This window comes from Mustela putorius, unplaced genomic scaffold (genome assembly GCF_011764305.1).
Source record: "Mustela putorius furo isolate JIRA1106 unplaced genomic scaffold, ASM1176430v1.1 tig00000193_pilon_pilon_pilon, whole genome shotgun sequence".
Lineage (NCBI taxonomy): Eukaryota > Metazoa > Chordata > Mammalia > Carnivora > Mustelidae > Mustela > Mustela putorius.
In genome coordinates this window covers 915449-940456 of record NW_025421309.1, presented here as the reverse complement: position 1 = coordinate 940456, position 25008 = coordinate 915449, and the positions used below count along the sequence as shown (strand labels likewise).

General features: G+C 42.6%; 1 protein-coding gene across 1 annotated transcript in view; it reads left to right on the top strand.

The window, feature by feature from the left end:
- MYO1H (myosin IH) overlaps nucleotides 1-25008 on the top strand; it is a 102084-nt gene that overhangs the window by 34098 nt on the left and 42978 nt on the right. The window contains exons 2-3 of the mRNA XM_045076724.1: nucleotides 22235-22393; nucleotides 24625-24740. Of these exons, the coding sequence (XP_044932659.1) occupies nucleotides 22268-22393; nucleotides 24625-24740 (242 nt within the window). The 5' untranslated portion in view covers nucleotides 22235-22267. The remainder of the gene's footprint in view (nucleotides 1-22234; nucleotides 22394-24624; nucleotides 24741-25008) is intronic.

Here is a 25008-nt window from a genome sequence, read left to right as displayed (position 1 = left end):
CAAGACATGGAAGCAATCTAGGTGTTGATCGATGGATGAATGGATAAAGAAAGTGTGTGTGTGTGTGTGCGTGTGTGTGTGTGTGTGTTGTTATTCAACCGTAAGAAGATTTTACCGCTTGTGACAACATTGATGGCATTACGCTAAGTGAAACAAGTCAAATAAAGACAAATATTGTATGATGTCACTCATATGTAGACCCTTAAAACAATGGCAAAACCAAGCATATAGATACAGAGAACAGATTGTTGGGTGCTAGAGGTGGGGGCTGGGTGAAATGGGTGAAGAGGGTCAAAAGGAACAAACTTCCAGTGGTAAAATAAATAAATCCTAAGGTTGTAATAGATAGCATGGTGACTATAGTTAATAATACTGTATTGTATATTTGAAAGTTGTTAAGAGTAAATCTTTAAAATTTCTCATCACAGAAAAGCATTTTGTAACTGTGGTGATGGATATTAACTAGACTTTTCACGATCCTTTCATAGTGGATACAACCATTGAACTACGTTGCACATCTGAGATTAATACAATGTTTCATGTCCATTACATTTCAATTGAAAAATGTATATACCAGGGAAAACTCTGCTATGAATCTTTCAAAATCTTTTTTTCTGACATGTATTTTAACTTCTAGTTGGGAGTTTAGTGAGTGACATATAGGTCTCGCATTTGGTATTTTCTTAGAGTAGTTAGCCTGGAAGATATGGTCTGTACTGTAACTGCAGATGTTTTCTCCACCTGTAAGTCCCATGGGGCAATTAAGAACCCGTGAACTGCTCCATTTTTAATTAGGAGACCATCTAATCCCTAAGGTAATTTAGGAGCATTATTCTGTTTGCTGATATTCATAATTATACTCATTCAGTAGTGATTAAGACGCTGCAGTTGGATAATAAAGCGCCAACAGTCCGCTTGTCCTGAGATGAAAAGACAGTCCCTCACTTCAACTGTTGAGCTGTCACTATCAAACAAATCAGAGACCTAAAACCCTGTGGTGTTATAACGCTTTTATCGCTCAAGTTCGATCCTTGTCCGTTCCACAGCTAAGACCCCTTGAATCAAAATATTGGACCACACTCTCTTAACGGGCATTTGATTTAAATTTTAGCTGCCACCGAGGATGGTCATTCAGAATTTGGGGACAGCATCTTCAGAAGGGCTTCTTTTGAGAGCTAGATATGTCTGCCTGTCCGGGGAGCGAACACTCGTCAAGTTCTATGCTTGAAACTGCTACCAGCTGTTTGCAGTGAATTTCTGGTTTCTGTTCGGGAAGGGAACGTCTCCACTCAAGTTCCAAGTGATGCCATTTGGCAAGATGGTTGGGCACCACAAAAGTGGAGCTGCTTGGAATCCAGAAAACCTTAAATAAGAAGTATCACACCTCCCGATCTGAGCGAAGTATCAACAAACCACTGAACACTGGGAAGTATTCTATTTGAAATTCCACTTTGATTCCCTTGGTGCATGCAGTTCTGTTTTGTTTTATCTTTGTTCTCTAACTACCATTGATTCAGAGGTCTGGCTCCTAAGAAAAAGAAACATGTGCCAGCCAAGAGACAGTGTGGAGATCCGAAACCTTGTTCTGTAAAGGTCCAGATAGTAAGTATTTTAGGTTTTGTGGGCTCCACAGTCTCTGTTGCAAGGATTCATCCCTCTTGGGTGTCATGGACCTATATACAGAAACAGTGAGTGTGGCCGTGTTCCAATAAATGGCGCTGAAATTGGAATTTCATGTAAGTTTCTCATGTCACGAAATATTATGTTCTTGATTTCCCATCACCCCATCCCCTGACCATTTAAAAATATGAAAACTGGGGCACCTGGGTGACTCAGTCATTAAGCATCTGCCTTCAGCTCAGGTCAGGATCTCAGGGTCCTGGGATTTAGCCCCCATCAGGCTCCCCTGCTTGGCAGAAAGCCTGCATCTCCCTCTCCCACTCCCCCTGCTTGTGGTCCCTCTCTCGCTGTGTCTTTCTCTGTCAAACACATAAATTAAAAAATCTTTAAAAATATTTTTAAAATGTAAAAACCACCTGTAACTTGTGACCAAAACAGGCAGCTATCTGGACTTGGCCCACAGGGCATGGTTTCCTCTCCTTCAACACAGAACATCAAAACCAGTTTCTTGTTTTTAGAATTCCATTCACTGCTGGTGAAGCTTCTGCAAACTGGCTTCATTATGAATTTTGCTTTCTTCCTGAGTCCCCACTGATATCATCCATCACATCCTTGCTGTCAGACTGTGACTGGACCCAGTTTCTTTCCATAGCACATCATGATCATCCGAAGCAAGCGTGATGTTCAAACTTCAGGATTGCTGTGATAGGAAAAAGGATAGTAATCCAGGGACATGAGCCATTTTTGATGATCGGGGAAGCCAATGCCTATTTGAGCCTGCTGCTTTCTTAGGGAAACCAACAAGGAGCATGTTAACAGGTGGCACGTACCCCCTGCTCTGTGGAAGCACGCCTAGGTGCTGTCCACCCTGCAGTACAGGCAGAGTAGAAATGACACCAGTGGGGCTGAGGTCTGTACCTATCCCTGTACAAGGAGCTACATCTGTCCCTCTCATGAGATTTGCGAGATCGGTTTACTCCCCCTCAGTGTTAGCAAAGTATCCCCCGGTGTTCCACTATTTTACCCTGTTGAGAACAACGAGGAGAATGGCTCTGTGGTAAGTATTTCCCAGCCTTTCCCAGGAACAGGCTTCTGTTCATGAAATCTGCAAATGGAGACATTACAGGAACACACATCCAACCCCTTGGGAGTTGACATGCGATCCCTTTGCTGATGGAGCAAAGGTTTCAAACTGCGGTTATTAAAGATGGTTTTCGGTGTCTGCCTGGGAGATGGCCCTTCACTACGGGAGGGTGGGGGAGGTGGTTGGGGAGCTCCCCCACCAACCATTCGAACTGCGGGCCGGATTTCTGGCCTGAACCCAGACATTAGAGCGCCTCATAGCTCCTAGGGAACCTGACAGGCAATTGTATTATGAAAGCTGACATGCTGAATGGACCGCTTTTAACGATATTCTTTACCTGTCTCTTTGTGTTAAAGGGGGAATAAGCAAAGGAGCAGAGTGGAGAGTCGGGGAAGGCGGGAGGGGGATGGCAGGTGGAAAAAAGTATTGGTGGTTTCATGTGTGGAGCTGATGTAGACGGGGTAACAAGAAAGGGTTGCACAGAACAAGTCTCTTTTGTTCCCTGTCATCTTTAAATGAGTGTCAAAGTAGGCAGGGGGGCCTTTGACCGTTAACCGCACAATTTAGCTGGCCTGTTGTGTCCTGTGGGCTCCACCTCCTTGGCGTTTCTCAGATTAGAAAAGAAGGCCCCAGCCCCTTATAAATGGGCCATCTCTTGTTCTTTGTGTCCAGACTGCCCAGTGTGAAATCCACAGTGACGTTAAATGTTTTCTAATGAATAATTCCTGAAAGGAAATGGAGGACTATATGTGTAATGGATTGTAGCGCATTAAAATGTTTTATTTTGCGCACAAAAATGTTGTCCTTCACAAGCACCGTGATTGTTGCAAAAAGGCCTTTGTGACGGACCTGTTTCAATGGATTATCTGCAAGCGTTTCCATCCCAAATGGGAATCAAAGGCTGCCTTTGGCAAACGAATGTTTTTCAAGATGGCAGCCATGAAACACAGTTAGTATTTAAAGTTGCGGGTTTTAAAGGGATGTTTGAACTCGGGAGATTTTCTCACTTACTTCCCCCGCCCTTTTGATTTGAGAAAGTGAAGCGGCTCCCCCTCCTCCCCCTCGGACCTCTGTCCTGTTCTGGCGGCCGAATGGTCAGCCTTTGCGAGATCCTTGGAGCCTATTTCTTAGAGATGAGGAAGAGGTCCCAGGAATGGGTGGTGGGCACTTTTTCTTCGGCAAAAACTTCATTTTTCCCCCCAACCTTCTTCTGGATGTGTGCGGGCAAATATGAGATGGCAGGGAATTTCAAATGACATCTTGTTGTGATCTTAAGAAGTTCCCGGTCGGTTTCACTGGGAAAGATACTGGGATTTGACTAGTTCTTCAGTGTCTAAGTACAGAGACCCTTGGGTTTGTGCGTTAACTCTGGTTTATACCAAAACTGATGGGGGTTTCTGGGCTTCTTGAATTGGTTTGATGTCTACTTCAGTTTCAGGGCTACCTTGTTGCTAGTTGGTCATCCACCCTGGCAAGGGTCTGCCCTCTTCCGGTCTTGTCTCTCTGGAACTTTACTAGCAGGGAGCTAGAGACAGAACAGCTGTCCTTTGCTGATGCTGACAGACTCAGCTTCTGTGAAAGGTGTAGTCCAACTTTTGGTTATCTTTCTTTATAGGGGAGAGGGTAACTATGCTTGTCCCCCAGAAAAAGCCTCCTTGGCCCTCGTGGAGGATATGTGGAGTGGAGCCGAAAACATCCACCATCGAGCTTCTCTCCACGAGCACGACGGTAATGGAATATCCTCGGAAGAAAGAAACCAATAAGCGTTGGGCTTCTGTGAATTACAGATGTCAACAGAAGGAGGTCTTGACTGCAAGAGTCTGCCCCAAATCCTTGCTGACTTTTAAGCTCCAGACATGGGACTAGCACAGGGTTGGAGAAGAAATAGAAACAAAAAGCAACACTTCTGGAAAGGACCACAGAGAACCGATCTAGTCACCTTTCCAACACGTAATTCCCATCTACTGATTTGTTCTCTTTTGACTTATCCTGTATATCTGCCATCTCTATAAGCTTAACTGGATTTCCACACAACACAAGACCTCTCAGCAGTTTGACTTCCCCACCTACAATTTTATAGAGAACAAGTGAAAAATGAAAGCACGGAATTCTTCACAGGGACTGCTGTGCCATATTCTTTTCCTTGGGAGGAGATGCAACAGAATTAGGACCTGTGATGTTTTTAAAAGGCTTCTTATTGTGGGATATAATCCACCTACGGAAAAGTGCATAAAATAAATGTGTCATGTCATTATTAGAAAGTACCCGCTGACCTGGAACATTCTAGTACTCCAGAAACCCTTCATGTGCCTCTTTCATGCCGTTTCCTTCATACCCACTTAAAGATAACCACTATTGGGATTTCCATGATCGGTTTTTGAATCATTTACTGACATTTGCAAACAACGTTTACAGACTCTGAGAAAAATCAGACTAATTTCACAAAGTGGAAGCCTCTAGATGGGCATTGCTGGCACGGAAATGAGCAGATATGTCTTAATGTGTATTATGGAAAAAAACTAGCAACCCCAAGGCATCACTGCTTAGATTCGATCACTTAGGACAAGATAAAAGTACACCCTGTTGTTAATCCCACCTCAGTGCATGTGCACACACAGAAATTCAAATGGAAGTGTACAGGATTCATTAATAATCGTGTTTTTTTGTTTTTTGTTTTGTTTCATCTGTTTGAGTTTGGAAAGAGAAAGCAGATTTCCAATGGCATCTATTGGTCAGCTACTAAAGGCTTTGTAATTCTGTCCACGAGAATGTGAGCTTCTACCCCAATACTGCAAGTCACCAAATAATTATTGGGGAATATCAGGGTAAGCCGTGGGTCCTTGGTTATTTCACTCAGGGAGGGCCTGGCCCCATTGGCGCTTACTGAACCCTGTATTCAATGTATGGTTTTACAGTTTGAACTCTAGTTTGAGTCAAAACTTCCTCTTTTTTCCTTCTGAGTTTAAATTTTATTATTAAAAAAAAAAAAACAAAAAAACCCCAAAACCTCTATCCACTATGTTGTGTTTGGTTTTTGTTGGTTACAAGCAACAGAAACCGTTCTCACTTATTCCAAAAAGGAAGTACTTTTTTTCTTGATCTGAGATGCAAACAGTGAAGGTGGTGTGTCCCCAGCACACATCACACAGTCACTGTGGTCTTTGTAAAGCCTCTTTGCTGATTTGTTCCACTGTTTACAGCCTCCCCAGCCCCAAGTGCACTTGGTTTGCATCTTTAAATATGGCTAAATTCATGTGCAGTATGCAGCTTTGCTTTTTTTTTTTTTTAAAGATTAAGTTATTTGTGGGAGAATGTGTCAGTGGGAAGGGGGCAGAGGGAGAGAGAGAATCCACAAGCAGACTCCTTGCTGAGTGTGGAGCCCAACATGGGACTCGTCCCAGGACCCTGAGATCACGACCTGAGCCAAAACCAAGAGTCAGTGCACTTAACTGACTGAGCCAGCCAGGACGCCCACATACGATTTTGTTTCGCATGTGAGTTAGCCGCCCATGAGTTAAACGGTACAATTTTTTTTTCCTTCATAAGCATTTAATACCTTTCCACGATGCTGCAACACTCTTCCGCAGGATGCCTCTCCCATGCTTGCCCATTCCCTAGTGGAAGACACTGAAGTTACCTCCAAACCAAGATGTCAGCAATGGCCATTTTTCTTCTTTACGTGCTTGGGATCAAGATCTAATTGCCTGGAGAGTGCAGTCGGGAGGTCTGAGCTGTGTCTTCCACCTCCTCCTGGCTAGAGATGGGAGCATCTTATTGGACTGTCCCACCTGAGACCTTCCAGTTGGGAAGAGGATGTACCCCTGGGGGAAGTCAAAGGAGGAGGTACAGGTGCTGTGAGGGCAAATACAGTTGTCTAGCATCACAGTAGGGAAAAAGAAACAAGAGTTTTCTCAGGCTCGGTATGTGGCCAGTCAGTGGGGAAAGTAGATAGACATTAGAAATGGGAATCCATTATCTGCACATGCCACCTTCCCCCCATGACTGTGTCTCATCCCTGTCCCAGTCCCATCCATGTCCATAAGCACCCATAAGCATACAGATTTTGTAATCATAGTGTGCAAGAACACTTGTATTCTGTTGTCCTCTTTGTAAGCATTATTTTAACATAGGACAATGTTGCCTTCTAAGGGCTAGTGAAAATTTACAACACTGCGTGTCATGCATTTGGTTCAATTTCATCCCAGCCTTGCTAGTATTGTGTATTATGGTTTCCTTTGCCATTTTATAGTAATAACATAGTGCTTTTGTAGTTTTCCTCTGTATGAATTCGATACCATGTTGAGGACCAAAAGGCAATCTTCAGCCAGTGTTCCAGGAACTAAACTGGTAGAAGCAATAATACAGCTCAACATGGAGCACATTTCCTTATTCTAATTTTGTTGCCAAACTGAAAATGTTCCTCAGACAGATGATGGTATCTAGGCAAAAACCAAAGTAGACCAAGCTTCTGTCTAGAAAGATGGTTTGGGGATGTTCTGCTGAGTACTTTTCTTCCATCTCTTCCTCCCCTGGGGCATCTGGAGCCTCCCTGGAGATGGTGAGCTTAGAGCTGGATGCAGGCGTCCAGAGTCAAGTGCTTGGTATAAATCCTACCTCCCTCAATTACCGCCCTCCCCCCTCCCCGGGTCCTGGATAGTTTAGCATAAGTTTTCCCTTTAGAAAAACTGATGTATCGAGGTGCCAGCGTTTATCTCCTAGGAGTGAGCTTTATGAGGACTAAAGGAGATGAGACCATCGAATGATTGAGGCTGTGGGCCTAGGGCCAACACATGGGGAGCGTTCGCGACCCATCAGCCATGATAGGAGAGGAATGAACTGCCTCCATGGGCCTCCCCATTACCCCAGACGTGAGGGGGAAAACTGCATTTTCATATCCATTTTGTTGAAGGGGTAGTTGGGGAGATCTTTCTGATGCATGTTTGCTAAGCTGACTCTGCAAATCGTCTTTTAATCTAGCAGGTCCTCCACTGTAAAAACTTCCTACTGGTCCTCTTGCGCAAAAAAAAAAAAAAAAAAAAGGCCAAGTTGCAACTGGCAAGATGCCCATGACAAATGGTCCGTGACAGCAAAAACTAAAAATAACCTAACGTCCATCTGTAGGAATGTCCGTTCCTCAAGGACAAGGCTATTTTTCTGGCCTGTTCATTGATGCATCCCAAGTGAAGCCTCTAGAACAGGACCTGACACATAAAAAAAATGAGCTCCGTGAATGTTGGTGGATAATTGATGATAGCAAACAATGAGTGTGCAGCCACTGAAAAAATAAGGTCATTCCTGTGGATATTCAAAGCTTTCTAGATGTATTAAGTGAGGAAAAAGCACGAGGCAAAATTCCATGTAGTATGTGGTTCTGTCTGCATAAACAGAAACATGTTACAGATGTGCCAGTGTTCAAGAAGGACACCAATAAACCTTGGGGAGAGGGACTGAGGTTTTAAAAAGATGAGGATGTCTTCTTTATTTGGGGGGACAGACATTTAAAAAATTGAGTGACGCAGGTGCTCTGTATTTGTACAATCAGTTTAGCATTCAACTCCTGATTTCGGCTCAAGTCATGACCTCAGGGTCATGAGATCGAGCCCCATATCAGGCTCGTCTGCTTGAGATTCTCTGTCCCTCTGCCCCTCCCTCCACTGGCACATGGGCACACACTTTCTCTTTCTCAAGTAAGTATCTTTTAAAAAATTGTACAGATATATTAATTTATGAAAGTTTCCCTGTCCTCGTGGTGAAAGGTATGACCAGATCTAAGGGAACTGGTATGTTACGGAACAATTAGTGTCTGTCCCTTTCTAGGACTGTCAATCCATGTCTTTGCATCTGTGTGGGCTAGCATGGCCAGCATCACTGTATTCATAACCTTGCAATTTCAACACCTCCGTGGTGAAAAGAATGGAGCCTCTTAGATGCTCCGGGCTGGATTCTGTCTCCTTGTTTAGGTCCATTCACCTTCCCAGGGAAGAGCCATGCCCTGGCCCACCTGTGACCAGTTCAATTCACCTCTTCAGCTGGAGTGGGAAGGGAGCAGATTCCCCTGGAAGAGACTGCACGTGGGGAGGCAATTCTTGTCAGCCCTACCATGCTGAGTTTCAAAGGGGGCAATGTCATTGTCAAAGTCATGCAGCAGTGGGGCTAGCCTCTAGACTGGTCCAAAGCCTGAGTCCTTTCTGCAACCTGTCATTTCTGTTTCGACTTTTACCAAGGGAGGAAAATACCTTCTATGGGATGAGTTGTCGTGGGTATTTCAAGAGATGGGTATTTGTAAAAAGCCCAGTTACTGTGCACTGTGCATAGCACATGGTCAGTAAATAGAAAGGGCTGTACCACATCCATATTATATTTTATTGGCAGGAGGAATAAATTTGGGTAAGCCAATGTTGTTTACCTTTTTTTAAAAAAACTATGATATCTCCCAGACCAATGGCTTTCACTGCAATGCGGTCTCTTTGAATTCTTAGATTGTTTTTTTTTTTTAAAGATTTTATTTATTTATTTGAGAGAAAGTGTGAGAGACCACAAGCAGGGTAACGGAAGAGGAAGAGGGAGAAGCAGACTCCCTACTGAGCATTGATGTGATTAGGGCTCCATCCCAGGACCCTGGGATCATGACCTGAACCCAAAGCAGACCTTAACCAGCTGAGCCACCCAGCCATCCTCTAGGTTGTTTCGAATCAACGCAAGGTACAGGGTTGGCATAAAATTCTAATTCACGCAACACATTTCCTGAGTGCCTTTTACGTGGCAAGAACTGAACTAGAAACTGAGGATACCACAATGAACAAGGTTTACTCTTGAGAGACTTCTAGAAAGGGTCAGCCTAAGATCAAGAAATCATGTAATTAACTGCAAGTTGTAGAAAGTCCTATAAAAATGGAATGCAGAGATCTTGAATATTAGGGACATTTACTTATTTATAATTTTGTTTTTGAATAGATACAGATACAACATATAAAATCCAAGAGGCACAGACAGGTATACAATGTAACTTAAGCCTTTTTCCCCAGACTGAGTCCCTGTTGCTAATCTCTTGAACATCTTTCAGGGAGATATCATGAATTTATAAGGGCATATGTATTTCTTAAAAATTGTGGCATTCTTTTCAGGAGATTCTGTACCTCTATAGTATTCCATTGTATTGGCTATATCATAATTTAATGTACTTGTTCCTTATTAGTGGAAATTTAGATTTTGTCTAATAAGGCTAGAGAACTTATTTATAGGGTAAACATCTAGAATGAAATTACTGCCTCAGAGAAAAAAATTTAAAACGTATTTTCTAATTACATTTCATAGAGGCTCTACGATATGGAGATCCTCTCCTGTGTAATAGATGCCAACACTTTTTTTTTTAAATTTATTTATTTGAGGGAGAGCATGAGCAAGAGAGAGCACAAGCCAGGAGAGCAGCAGAGGGAGTGGGAGAAGCAGACTCCCCTATGAGCATGGAGCCCGAGGCAGGACTCAATTCCAGGACCCTAGGATCATGACCTGAGCTGAAGACAGATGCTTAACTGGCTGAACTACCCTGATGCCAATATTTCTTTGCTAGACTCTCACCAAGAGCATGTTCTCAAACTTCCACCTATCAGATTGCCAAAAATGAATAATGATATCTCAATGCACCTTAATAGAATTTTCCTTTGAAGTTCAGGGTCCCCCCCCCAGTGTTTGAAAGACAAATCTTCATTTTCTTTGATGTAAATTGTTTATCCTTTGTCTATTTTTGATGTGTAAATGTGTGTTTTTAGGAGGTGTTAGACTTACTGATTTATAGACACTCTTTATATATTAAAGAATCTAGTCATTTGTCTAGAATGCAAGTTGCAGGTTTTTTTCTGAAATTCTTTTTTGTCCTTTGGGCTTACAACATTTTTTCTAGGCAGAGATTTTTCTATGTAGTTGAACTGACCAATCTTTTTCTCTCTATCTCTCTATGGGGCTTCCTGAGGTTTCTAAAACTATAATCAGAAGAACATTTCTTGCTTTACCTGTATTTTTTCAAGTATTTTTCTTTTTTAGTTTTCTTTTTAAATGTTTGAATCTTTGATTCATCTGGAATTTATTTTGGCATAAAGTATGAGGTAGATATCCAACCTTTTTTTTTTTTTTTTTTAAATAACACTATCCAGTGTCCTAACACTAATTTTGGAAGTTAGGTTAATAAGGTGTAATTTAGGGGTGCCTGGGTGGCTCAGTGGGTTAAAGCCTCTGCCTTCAGCTCAGGTCATGATCTCAGGGTCCTGGGATCAAACCCCACATCAAGCTCTTTTGCTCAGCAGAGAGGCTGCTTTCCCCTCTCTCTCTGCCTGCTTTTCTGCCTACTTGTGATCTCTCTGTCAAATAAATAAATAAAATCTTTTAAAAAAATAAATAAAGGTATAATTTACATACAGTAAAATTCATCCTTCTTAGACAAGCAGCTCTCTGAGTTTTCACAATTGGATAATGCCATTTGTTGAATAATCGATTTTCTCCCCACAGATTTGAAATGCTACTTGAAGCTTTTAATAAACCCACCCTTGAGTTTGGGATAGGCTCTAGCTTTTCTATTCAGTTACACTGAATTGATTATCTATTCATGTGCAGTCATACACTATTAGATTAGTGTGACTTTATGTTTTAATATGCTGGTATTTTCCCATTAATCTTTTTGTGTATTTCAGAAATTTTCTGGGTAGTCTTACTTACTTTTTCAAGATGAACTTTAGACTTAATTTCAGTACCCCAAGAATCATGGCAGTCAGTTTTAAGTAATCTCTATGCCCAATATGGGGCTTGAACTGAGGACCCCAAGATCAAGAGCTACATGCTCTTCCAACTGAGCCAGCCAAGCCCCCCTGGCAATAATTTCAGTGGGATTTATTTATTTTATAGATGAACTTGGTGGAACTGAGATCTTTGTGATGTTGAATCTTTTTACATAACATGGTGTGGTTTTCCATTTGTTTAAATCTTTTGTCATCCTCTGGAAGGTGTCAAAATTATTTTTATATAAACCTGACATGTAGGTTTCCTCTCTCTTGTGATATTTTAAGTAGCATTCTTTTGTCCATTACATCTTCTAACTAGTAAGTATCTGGTTGTGCTGAAGCTGTTGATTTCTGATGATTAGCTTTGTATGTGGCTTGGATTTATATATTATGTATAATTTTTGGTCGATATTCTTGGGTTTTCCATATAAGCACTCACACAACCTGCAAATACTTTAATTTCTTTTTCTCCAATATTTCTATTTCTAATTGCACTGGCTAGTACTTCCAGAACAATCTTAAAAAGGATGATAGAAGACATCTGTGTCTTTTTCCTTATTTTAATAGGTATGCTTCTATATTTACCATTGAGTATGCTGCTAGCTTAAAAATATGTGTATCAAGTATCGATTGCTTTTGATAAATGCAATTATCAAGAATGAAAGCTGAATTTTATCCAGTGCCTTTTAAAATCAATGGATAGGTGTAATCTCTCACTCTTGACCTACTGATATAGCAAATCTATTATGTGTCTATTTTTAGATCTAATTTCTCTATAATCTATTATTTATTAGTCTAGTACTTATTTTTCACTAACATATTTTCCAATGTTGAATTCTTATGACAACTGATTTTATTAATAAATTATCTAATACTGAATTTCCAGAATAAATCTGACTTGGTCACGTTTTACTATTTCTTTATTATTTTTTAAAGGGTGTCACTTTTTAAAAAATATTTTATTTATTCGAGAGAGATGGGCAGATGGGAAGGAAGAGGGTGAGAATTCCGAGCAGACTCTGTATCGAGTGCAGAGCCTGATTCATGGGCTCAGTCTCATGACGTTGAGATCATGACCTGAACCAAACCCAAGAAGCGGATGCTTAACCCACTGAGTCATTTAGTCGGTTATTCCTACTCCTATTCCTTTATTATTTTATTAGGTTTGGTTTGCTGATCACTTATTGAGGACTTCGTATGGATATACCTAAATGAGATTGGTCTAGTTTTATAGTTCCATTAGAAAGTATTCATGGAGAAGAGTAAATACAATATATGCATAACTTAATAATACTAAACACCTGGATGTCTCTACCCAGTGTGATACATGAAGCACAGTCTTTGGTTTTCTTGGTAGTTTTACCACCTAGGTCCATATCCTCAAACAGTATATTGCTTGATTTTGCTTGTTTGGGACACGGGTTACAAGAGAATCAAACTGTCTCTTTATTTTTCTGCGATTTGCTTTCTTTGAGCAAGGCTTGTTTTGAGATTAACCCACCCTGACGAGCATCATGGTGATTCATTCGCTTTCACAGCTGTGTACAGCATAATAGTTGAGTGAAACATCTTTGTTGAATCTCCCTGCCCAAGGTTTGGCATGTATTTCTTTCTAGTTCTTAATGTCTTCTCTGGGGTCCTTCTGCAGTGTGTTAAAAACAGGATGGATTCTGGAGTCTGACTGTTGAGGTTTGAACCTTGGTGGACATCTACTAGTTTGTTACATGGCAAGTTATTTGATCGCCCTCTGCCTCAGTTTCCCCACCTGTAAAGTGAGAGCACAAGTACCTATTACCTCCTAAATTTGTTGAAAGGTTTCACAGGAATTCATATGTGAAAAGCACTTGAGACAGTGGCTAGTACATTGTAACTCGCTAACTGTCAGATCTGACTGTCAGATCTGAGGACGCCACCAGACAACAGCTGTAATAGTGTATTCTATTAAATGGGAATGTTACAAATGCTGCTGGGCACCTCTTGGGCTCATCCCGCACTACACATAAACAAGGGGAATGAAGTTGCTTGATGACAGGAGATATGTCTTCAAACTTACCCGGCTATGTTAAATGGTTTTCCAAAGTAGTTGTGCCAATTTGCACTCCTACCTGTGGAGCGTGAGAGTTTCTGTTGCCCCATATCCTTTGGAGGAACTTCCAGGCTGTTTTTGCACAGTGCCTGTGCCCTAGACCTTCCCGCCAACAGTGGGTGAGGGTTCCAGTTTCCCCACTTGCTCGCCAACCCTTGTTCTTGCCTGACGTTTTGATTGTAGCCATCCCGGTGGGCGTGAAGTGGTATCTCATTGTGGTTTGGGGTTTCCTCTTTCATCTCTTTGATTTTTTTTTTTAATTGAGATGTCATCGATATGTAATGTTACATCAGTTCCAGATGTGCAACAGGTGATGGGACAATTGTGCCACAATCTGTTTACCCCAAGTATAGCTCACAGCTGTCACCATATGACACTGCTACGATACCGTTGCCCAGACTCCCAGATTCCTCTGACTGAACCTCCCGCTCCCTCTCCCCCATTCTGCCCGGCCTTCATCCCCTTTCTTTCATTTCTCTTAATGCACAAGTTCCCTTGTGCTTTTCTTGAAAATCACGTTGAAACTGGATGGTTTGTCCTGTAGAGTTTCCCAGCCTGGGTTTAGGTGTTTGTGTCCTGCAGCATGGCTCAAACTGTTTCTCATTCTTTGTTATCCTTCAAATGGGAAGGTAAGTTGTAGGCATGTGCTATTGAAATTAATTGAAATTAAATTTCAATTCCTCAGTCTCAGTCATCATTTCTCTTTTTTCTTTTTTTTTAAGATTTTATTTATTTATTTGACAGACAGAGATCACAAGTAGGCAGAGAGGCAGGCAGAGAGAGAGGAAGGGAAGCAGGCTCCCTGCTGAGCAGAGAACCTGACGTGGGGTTTGATCCCAGGACCCTGGGATCATGACCTGAGCCAAAGGCAGAGGCTTTAACCCACTGAGCCACCCAGGGGCCCCATCACCATTTTTCTTTTTTGAAAGATTTTTACTTCTTTTTTTGAGAGAGAGAGCTTGGACAGGGGAGGAGCCGAGGGAGAGGGAGAAGCAGACTCCCCGCTAAGCAGGGAGCCCAATGACATGGGGCTCCATCCCAGGTCCCTGGGATCACAACCTGAGCCAAAGTCAGCTCCTGAACCAACTGAGCCACTTTGTTGCCCCTCACTCATCATATCTCAAATGCCGAGGGGCCACATGTGGCTTCTGTATTGGACAATGAAGCTGTGTATAGAACATTTCTGTCATCTCAGAGCGTTCTACTGGAGTGTTGGCCCAGATGCTTCCTCAGACTCAGCTTTGTAGGACATAAATCCTTTGAGATTTGCCTTATGGGCCAGGCTGTGGTCATTTTTTGTAAATATTCTATGTGATTTTGAAACAAAATATAATACTCTGTGACGTTCTGGTGCAGTGCTATACTTGTGGTAGTTGTATTGTTAAGATTTTCTGTGTCCTACAGAGTTGTTGTTTTGTTTTGTTTTGTTTTGTTTTGTTTTGTTTGGCCATAGTTTTCTTTTCGTTTCTGAGAAAAGTTAGTCAAGCTTTTCCTCGGTGGGACTACCTGAATAGTACATACATGCAATGGAGTACTTTGCAAATCTAAAAAGGAAAGCGGAGTGTCATTATAAACAACTTTGAAAGGGTCACCAGGAGATTTCCTAGTGAAAAACAAACTGGGGAAATGGAAAGTAGAATTTGCAACTATTTGCAAAAGAATGGAGGGAAACAAATCTACATGTGTTGCTAATATTTAAGAAAGAATTTTAGCATTTGAATAATTTCTAAATGATTATTTACAGAAGATAGAAGGGAATAGGGCTGAAGGGACAGTCAGTTGACAACCAGCTCTTGATTTTGGCTCAGTCGTGATTTCAGGGTTGTGGGATCAAGCCCCATGCTAGGCTCCATGCTCAGTGGGAAGTCCGCTTAAGAGCCTCTCTCTCCCTCTGCTCTTCCCACCTGTATGCACACATGTGTTCTCTCTAAACTAAATAAATCTTGAAAAAAAATTAATTTGAAGTCCTTTATGTATGACAGCAGTATTGTGTACATATGTTTTGAAAGAATTCTTTTTTTTTTTAGATTTTATTTATTTGGGATGCCTGGGTGGCTCAGTTGGTTAAGCTGCTGCCTTTGGCTCGGGTCATGATCCCAGGGTCCTAGGATTGAGTCCCGCATCAGGCTCCTTGTTTGGCAGGGAGTCTGCTTCTTTCGCTACCTCTGCCTGCCACTCTGCCTGTTTGTGTGTACTCTCTCTGACAAATAAATAAATAAAATCTTTAAAAAATAATAATAATAAATCTCTTTAAAAAAAAAAAAAAAAGATTTTATCAGGGCACCTGGGTGGCTCAGTGGGTTAAAGCCTCTGCCTTCAGTTCAGGTCATGATCCCGGAGTCTTGGGATCGAGCCCCACATCGGGCTCTCTGCTCAGCAGAGAGCCTGCTTCCTCCCCTCTCTCTCTCTCTGCCTGCTTCCCTGCCTACTTGTGATCTCTGCCTGTCAAGTAAATAAATTTTTAAAAATCTGGAAAAAAAAAGATTTTATTTATTTGACAGAGTGAGAGAGATCATAGTAGGCAGAGAGGCAGGCAGAGGGAGAGGAGGAAGCAGGCTCCCTGCTAAGCAGATGTGGGACTCAATCCCAGAACCCTGAGATCACGACCTGAGCTGGAGGCAGTGGCTTAACCCACTGAGCCACCCAGGCACCCCAAATTTTTTATCTTTTAGAGATACCTACTGAAATATTTATGAGGTTACGTGAGGGTTGTAACTTTCTTAAAACCAATTCATTGTTGTTGGGAGGAGAGGTGGAGCAGAACTATAGGTTGGTATTTACTGAAGCTGGATAATGGGTATATTGGGTTTGCTTTACATTTCTTGCATGTGTGAACATGTGAACATATTTTATAATAAAAGCTATAACTATATTTATGGGAAAAAACTAAAATTATGAGGTAAAAGAATAATACTGTTGGCACACAGGTATACATGAGAAAGAATTACTCAGCGAAGTCTAGGGCACATGATTTGGAAGATACAGAGGGGTTTGCTAGCTCTCCTCTGCCCCAGGGCCGGGGGGGGGGGTTCCCCACACACTCTCGCACATGCCCATGGGTAACCTGGTAAGACTTTCTCCTTGAACTGAAAAAGCTTTGCTTTCCTTCATTTTACATATCGAGGTTTCTTATGACCTTATTTTAAAAAAGCATCCTGAAACATAAAATGTCAAAAGCTATAGCTCTAGGGCTTCACTCCTCCCCCTTAAAAAAATGCCACCCCCTTCTCACATTCCAAACCTTAGAGTAGTGGCCAGAACAGGTGGCAGAGTTAAACGTGCAAGAGCCATGACTCACAGTCAAAGTGCTGTTCTCCTAGTGGAAAAACCCTTTCCTGTATGTGTATGAGTCAGGATCAGCAGCCATCCGCTGCAGTAACAAACAGTCGCCAATTCTCAGAAGTTTGCCATAACAGGAATTTATTCCTTGCTTACATAAAGCCTACTATGGGTTTTGATGATTTTATTTTCTTGAAAGAGAGCGAGCAAGCATGGTGGGGGTAGAGAGGGAGAGAGAGAGAGAGAATCCCAAGCAGGTTCCACAGTCAGCATGGAACCCAATGTGGGGCTTGATCTCATGACCCCGAGATCGTGACCTGAGCTGAAATCAAGAGGCGGATGCTCAACCAACTGCATCACCCAGATGCTTCTGAGTTTTGATGATTCTTTAGAAGATCTTTCTTCCCTGTGATGACCCAGGAATCTAGGCTACATTGACTTTGGAGCTTGTCCATTCAACAAGCTAAATCCTCAGTTACCACAGCCTCAAAGGAGTCCAGATAACCCAACGGAGGAGCTGGCCCAGATGTCACTTCTGTTCACAACCTGTTGGCCAAAAATAGTCATGTGAGTCCCCCTAAGTACAGGGGGACATGTTGGGAAATGCATGGAATGTGTGGCAGGTGGTTTGGTCTCTGTCACAGCATTTAGCCAACTTGATATGCTCAGTGGCCCCTCCTACCCACGTGTACACACACTAGGTCAAGTGCTAGGTCATGTAGAAGGTGATAGGGTCAGGTCACCCTTGAGTATATGAGGCTTCCAAAATAATGATCCTGGTGGGAGCATCTCCTTGACCCTCCAACCTATGAGCAAGTGAAATATCTAAACCATCCAGGACAAAGGGTGGCTGGCTGGATTTTGGCTAGTGTCCCACCGGACTGAGTATGTGCAATAGGATTTCATGTAAAAGTCTCAACTTCTGACTTTTCTTGAATAATTGGAAGGCCTGGAAACCCAGCCATACATTCATATCTGGTGTCACCTACCTAATGGAGCCGAGGAGTGGCTACATAGCCCAGATGCCTATTCATTCCCTCGTCTAAGTGGGTCCCCACTACCCTTTTAAGATATCTGGAAATGAACTAGATAAAAGGAACCAAAAGTGGATAGAGGGTGCTTTGGTCTGTTCACGTTAAAAATCACTATCCTGTCCCTTCATCTTTGAGGTTTTGTCAGATCTTTTTGGGCTGCAAGTCACATAAAGCCCTAGGGACCGACAACAGGGCTCACTCTGGCAAGCACACACCTACCTCTAGGAGTGGGATTAAGAAAGCTTTTTAATTTCTGCACCCACCACCTGCGGAGATCAGACCGCGGTGATGTTTGTGGGCACAGCTCCAGACATGATTTCAGACTCCAGCCCACTCCCCATTCAATAGGGGGTCGCCAACTACTAGCCAGCACATTTTTTTTTTCCACTTTATTTTCTTGTTTCTAATAATCGTATTAGCAATACTAATGAGGCTAGAAGCAAGGGCTCACAGAGCTGACATTGTGTCTGGCGCTGTTCCAAGTGCTTTCCATGGTCTGTTCAGACCAACAACCCTGTGAAGTAGGTACAATTATGTTTCCATTTTATAGACCTGAGACAGAGATGGGGCCTTGGAGAGGTAGACTTTCCCAAGGTTGTACCACTAGGAAGCAACAGAGGCGGGATTTAAGCCCTGGGTAGGCTCAACTTCCAGAGTCCTTGTGGGTAATCACAATGCTCTTACACACACACACACACACACACACACACACACACACACTTTAAGATGGGGATATTCAGAATCACTAAAAATATTTTTTGATCTACATGCATTGTTTCCATCTTTAGAGAGCAGGTGCTTGTTCTAACTCCGTTTGACTAGTGTAGAGAGACACCTGGTGGCCATTCTGGTTTTTTAAACTTTTTATTATGCAAAACTTGAAATACATACAAAGTAAACAAAATAGTACAGTAAATCCCTCTGACACCCATCACCCAGCCTCAACAATTATTACCATTCTGCCATTCTGTATCCATTTAGATGTCCACCCACTCTCCATCCCCTTCCCACTTGCTCATTTTTTGTGGTCCTTTGTAAGATAACATTTACATATGTGGAAATATACAAAATCTTAACAAGATATCTTGACCAAGAGACACACCCATGTAGCTCACAGTCCTATCAAGACAAAGAATGTTTCCATCACTCCGCAAATGTCCTTTGTCCGACAGTCTCGCCAACCAGGCAACAATTGTTTGGATTTTTCATCGCAGATTAGTTTTGCTTCTAGAATTTCATATAAATGGAACTGTAGGGCATGCCCTCTTTTGTGCCTGAGTTCTTTCACTCAGCATAACGTCCGTGAGAGTCATCTGTGTCGTGCGTCCCAGTCATTTCTCTTTTAGCACTGTACCCATTCTATTGTACAGGTTCCGCATCCATTTTCCTCCAGCTGATGGAAATCTGGATTGTTTCCAGTTTGGGGGCCATTATGAATCAAGTGGCTGTAAACCTTTATGTTCGAGTCTCTTTGTGACCATATGTTTACATTTCCCTTATGTAAATAGTCAGGAAGGGAGCTGCTGAATCAAAGGATGGGGGCACAGTTAACTTTATTAGAAACTGCCAGACCTTTCCCCGAAGTGATTCTATCATTTTGTATTCCCACCAGCAACATTGGAGCCCTCCATCTGTTCCACATCCTCGCTCATGGTTGCTGTTGTCAGTCTTTTTCATTCGAACTTCGCTGGGGTTCTCTCACTGTGGCTCTAACTCTCATTTGCCTGATGACTAATGACATTGAGCATTTTCCAACTTAGTTACCATTTGTCTATCTTCCATGGTGAAGTGTCCATTCAAGTCCTCTACCTGGTCTTTACTGGGTTTGATTTTTTTGTTACTAAGCCATAGGAGTCTTTTATTCTGGATACAAACCCTTTGCAGGGATATATCTTGTGAATGTTTCCTGCCAGTCCGTGGCTTGCCTATTTGTTCTCTTAATGGTGTCTTCTGGAAGAAGTTTTATATTTGATAAAGTCAAATTTCATTTTCTTTTATAGTTATTTCTTCCTGTGTCATAAGAAAACTTTACCTTCCTCTGGTTGCTGAGATATTCTATCCCTCTGTTTTCTCCCTGGAGCTTCATAGATGATGCATTTACATTCAGGTCTAAGATTCATCTCAAGTTTTGTATATATATACAAGTAAAATGTTATAAAATAACATGTGTAACATATACATGTTTTTATCAATTGTTATCTTCATTTATTATGAAATAGGAATTTCTTATATATAAAATTTATATACAGTAAGTTTTCTCTAGTTTCATGTGTCAGTTTATACAGTATATAGATATATAAAAGTTCTATGTAGTTTTACATATATAAATATATACATTATATAGATATATAGAGTACTACATATAGTTTTACATGTTTAAGTTTATACAGCATACAGATATATTTTAAAATTCTATAGTTTTATGTATATAAGTTTACATAATATATAAATTTATTAAATCATGAACATACATTTTTAAAGCGATGTTATTAAAGTACTTTATTTTTTAATCTATTGTGTAATAAAAATATATTATGAGGTAAGGATTGAAATGAAATGTGTTTCATTACGATATCTAGTCATTCCTGTGCTATCGAAAAGATTTTCCTTTCCTGTAAAGAATTGTTTTGGTACCTTTGTTGAAAGTCAGTCAAGGGGTGCCTGGGAGGCTCAGTGGGTTAAGCCTCTGCCTTCAGCTCAGGTCATGATCCCGGGGTCCTGAAATTGAGCCCTGCATCGGGCTCTCTGATCAGCAGGGAGTCTGCTTCTGCCTCTCTCTCTCTCTCTCTCTCTCTCTCTGCCGGCCTCTCTGCCTACTTGTGATCTGTATGTCAAATAAATAAAATCTTAAAAAAAAAAAAAAGCCAATCGACACATGGTCTTGATTACTTCAAGGGAGGATGTGCGAGTCCTCCGGCTTTGTTTTCCTTTTTTAAAGCTGCTTCAGCTATTCTAGATGCTCTGCGTACCCAAAGATAGCAGGTGTCAAGTTCCTTCCTGTCTCTCAGATCCAGATACATCATTCAGTTTGTGATAACAAACTGGCCTCCTTAAGCATTTCTCCTAGAAGGGAGCATATTAATCTTGGTCACTAGAGGGCACTGGAGGAACACTGCGGTAGCCAGAGGTTTGTCTTCCTGACTTCCTTTTCTATGTTTTGCTTGTTCCTTTCCCCTGCACAGCCACCGGTGCAGCACTATGTGGGTGGGGGGCATGCGTTGACTGTGTGTCCAGGGCACAGTTCTTCAGTGCCCTTGCAGCTGGGCCAGGTGACTGACTGCCTTGCGCATTCATCCCAACACAGACCTCACGCCCCCCACCCCCCACCCCCGTGGCCCCCACTCTCTAGGTACACCCTCAGTTTCCAGCCTCAGCTTGCCGGACACCAGGGGAGCTGTTTTCCACAGCCCTCCTGACTCAATCAAGCACCAGGTCTCCTGCCCAGTGCTGATCTGATTCCCTTTGTACCCCTATGCCCTCCTAGGAGGGTGGTTCTGACTCCTGGTGACAGAGGACCAGCTCTGCCCCCTAGTAACGCAGTGAGAGTCTCCATCATCCCGTGGGCCTGCAACCACTCCTTTCCCAGGGAGGTCTGAAGCCCAGCCTTGGGGGAGAGGACCCTCCAGTTTTGTCCTTCCTTGAGTACTCCCCAGTAACAAGAAATTCCCATTACAGCCAAACTCATCATTCATGTCAGAATTACACAGAAAATTTGGGCAACTAATATCCATTTGAGAAGGTGATGGTGAGGAAAGCAGGCTCTGGGGCCAAGCTGTCTAGGTTTGTATCCTGACTCTGCCTTTTGGCAGGACATATGCATGTTTTTTAATGTCTCTGGGCTCAGTTTCCGCATCTGTTAAATGGGCATGGTAATAGCACATAACTTCATAAGGTTAGAATGAGGGTTAAAGGAGATAATAGAAGTCAGATACATAGCATAGTATCTAACAAGGAGCTATTGATGTTACTGTTAATGCTTTTACTACCATCCCCTTGTATCTCTAACCAATGATAAACTCTTTTTTTTTTTTTAAGATTTTATTTATTTATTTGACAGAGAGAGATCACAAGTAGGCAGAGAGGCAGGCAGAGAGAGAGGAGGAAGCAGGCGCCCTACTGAGCAGAGAGCCCGATGCGGGACTCGATCCCAGGAACCCTGAGATCATGACCTGAGCCGAAGGCAGCAGCTTAACCCACTGAGCCACCCAGGCGCCCCCAAATGATAAACTCTTAACAGAGAGCAAATCTCATCTCCATGTTCTTCCGTCCCCAGGGCTGGGTATCTTGCTATGCCCATATTAGATGAGCAATAGGAACTACAGAGTAAGTGAGCCACTGAGGAATGTTCTGTTTGCTACAGAAAGAAGTGAGGAGGAAGCACATTCGTCTGCACATGGAAGGCGCGCTAACCGCCAGGGACAAGGTCGGGGTGCAGGATTTTGTGCTGTTGGACGCCTACACCAGTGAATCTGCTTTTCTGGACAATCTTCGCAAGCGTTTCAGCGAGAACCTCATCTATGTAACGTAGCCCATTTCTCAGCAGTTCTCCTAACCGGTGGTTCCCCCACCCTGCCCCACCCCCACCTCTCTTCACGGCCTCGATGACAGCGAACAGTATCCCTCTGTTAGGTCAGCCTCTAAAGGGACGGGGGAAGGGACCACTGCCAGATGCATCTCGATCCTTCGTGTTAGGCTTTTTGGTTTGCCAGTGACAGAGACCCAGTTTAAACAGGTCTAACCCCCAAGATGCAATCTACTGACCTATGTCACTTTAGGGACCAGAAACAGATTTAGGGTCTTAGGGTGATGAGTCTTGAAGAGCCTCGAGGGTTCTTTCTCCATCCCGCTTCTCTGCACCCTTTTGCAATGGTCTCTTTCTGGGCCCAACTCTGCAAGGTGGCAAGGTGGCCCCCAGGACCAGGGGGTACAGAGACGATAGCAAGTCCCCCCCCCACCCAGACACAGATATTGGTTGGCTCTGATTGGCCCATTTTAGGTCATGTGCCTATCTCTGAACCAATCCCCCCATAGCTAGGATGAGTAATGTTCTGATTGGCCAGCCCTGGAAGTGAGGGATGAGGCGGATGCGCACCTTACTGTAGGGTGTGGGCTGGAGAACATTCCTCAAAGGAATCCTCTGGAAGAATGAGGTCTAGATACGAGACAGGCAAACATAAGAGATGTCCACCACAGCCCATGAATCTTCAAGAGTCAAGACTGTAACATTTTACCAGGACTGTTTTTAGCTTGGTCTGGTTCCTTCTAGGGGTGGTCAGTTTTTAACCTGCCAGTTAATCCCCCCCACACTTTGATCTTATTGGTTGGTTTTCAGGTAAATTCCTTTAGGGTAAACTCCACAGTGTGTGTGTGTGTGTGTGTGTGTGTGTGTGTGTGTGTGTGAGAGAGAGAGAGAGAGAGAGAGAGAGAGAGAGAGATGGGGTGTTATTAAATGCAATTAACTTTACTAAAATCTTACTAGCTTTTACTAAGAGTAAATTAGACAACCAAACCCAGTCTAAAAATATTTGTCTTGCGCCTATTTTGTTTTTAACGGTGACTGTGACTTAATCTGCAGTTGGAACCAAGGTTACTAGGAGAAATAAGCAAAAGGCTTTTCACAGTGTATATTTTAAATTGTGGAAATAGATTTTATGCATAAGCAAAGGAGAAAGAATATGGTGTGGAGAAGTATACATGGGACAGTAGGATCATCATGAATAAATTGTTTCCAGTTTAAACAGAGAGACTCTTCAGAAACTATATTCTATCCTGAAAGATTTCTACTGCTAAAAGCAATGCTGAATTTTCATCAGAATACAGTATTCTTATCTGATCCTGTTCTCTAACTTGATCCTAGAGATTAGAAATATTCGTGAGAATGATTTCAGGCATAATTAGTGTAATCTTGGGAACCTCCAAACTGGAGACTCTGGAATGAAAATCCAGAACAAACTCAGAATCAGAAAACTGCAAATGCGTTTTCAAAGGAGCCCACACATTTACTGTTTTCTCTTTCCGAGGTTAGAGTTTTGTGTCTTCATAACTGTGTTGGTCTTATTACACATGGAAGCCCTTGAAAAACTTGACTCATAATAGAATCCCACACTGAAATCCAGGGGACACGTAAATATAAATCAGATCATGGTGGCCCCTTCTGAAAGCTCTCCATATTACATGACAGTTTGAAGCAGGTATTTCACATCAGTATGGAGAGTGATATCTGCACCATGCACTGCAGTTGGAATAAATCCCCAGTTCTTCATGCCCTGTGTCATCAGAACTTGTTTCCTCTCGAACATCATGTCTTACCATTTCCATTCTCCCCTCCCACACTGGCCTCCAGGAAAGTCAGCCTGTCACATTTGTCCCCTTTTCTTCTTTTTTCCCCCCCATGAGTGGCTCCTCATCCTTCAAGTCCCAGCTCAAAGTCCCCTCCTTAGAGAAGACTTCCCTAAGCCCAAGAGCTAAGGTGGCCTTCCTTGGTCATTCGCGTTCTCATTACCCTAGGAACGCCTTTCTTACCATCCTAATTGAAGCTGTCTTGATCCCTTGGTTGGTTGTCTGGGCCCCCACCCCCACCCCGTGCACACACATGGAAGCTTCATGACAGCACAGACACTGCCTGTCTTATTTATTGTTTTATATCCCCAGCGTGGAATGAATGGGGGGGGGTCATAGCATGTGATGGTCTTTTGCTAAAGCTGTTTGCACCCCGGGGTTCCTCATTAGTGCTTTGGTCTGTTCCTCTAGACCTACATTGGGACCCTCCTTGTGTCTGTGAACCCATACCAGGAGCTTGGAATCTACACTGTGAGCCAGATGGAACTTTATCAAGGGGTCAATTTCTTTGAACTGCCACCACATGTGTAAGTAGCATGTACGAGCATCACCAATAGTGTTTTCCTATCTCTTTCCTTCCTCTTTGTCTTTTATCTCTCCCTCCTTCCTACTTACCCATCCATCCATCCACCCACCCACCCATCTATCCATCCATCCATCCACTCACTCACCCATTCATCCTTCCAAATCCTTGATGGAATGCTCATTAGGTTTCAGACCTCACTTAAACGGCTGCCTTCTTGTGAACTGTCTTTCAGTGCAGTAGAAAACATCAAATCATGGTTGACTCTCAGC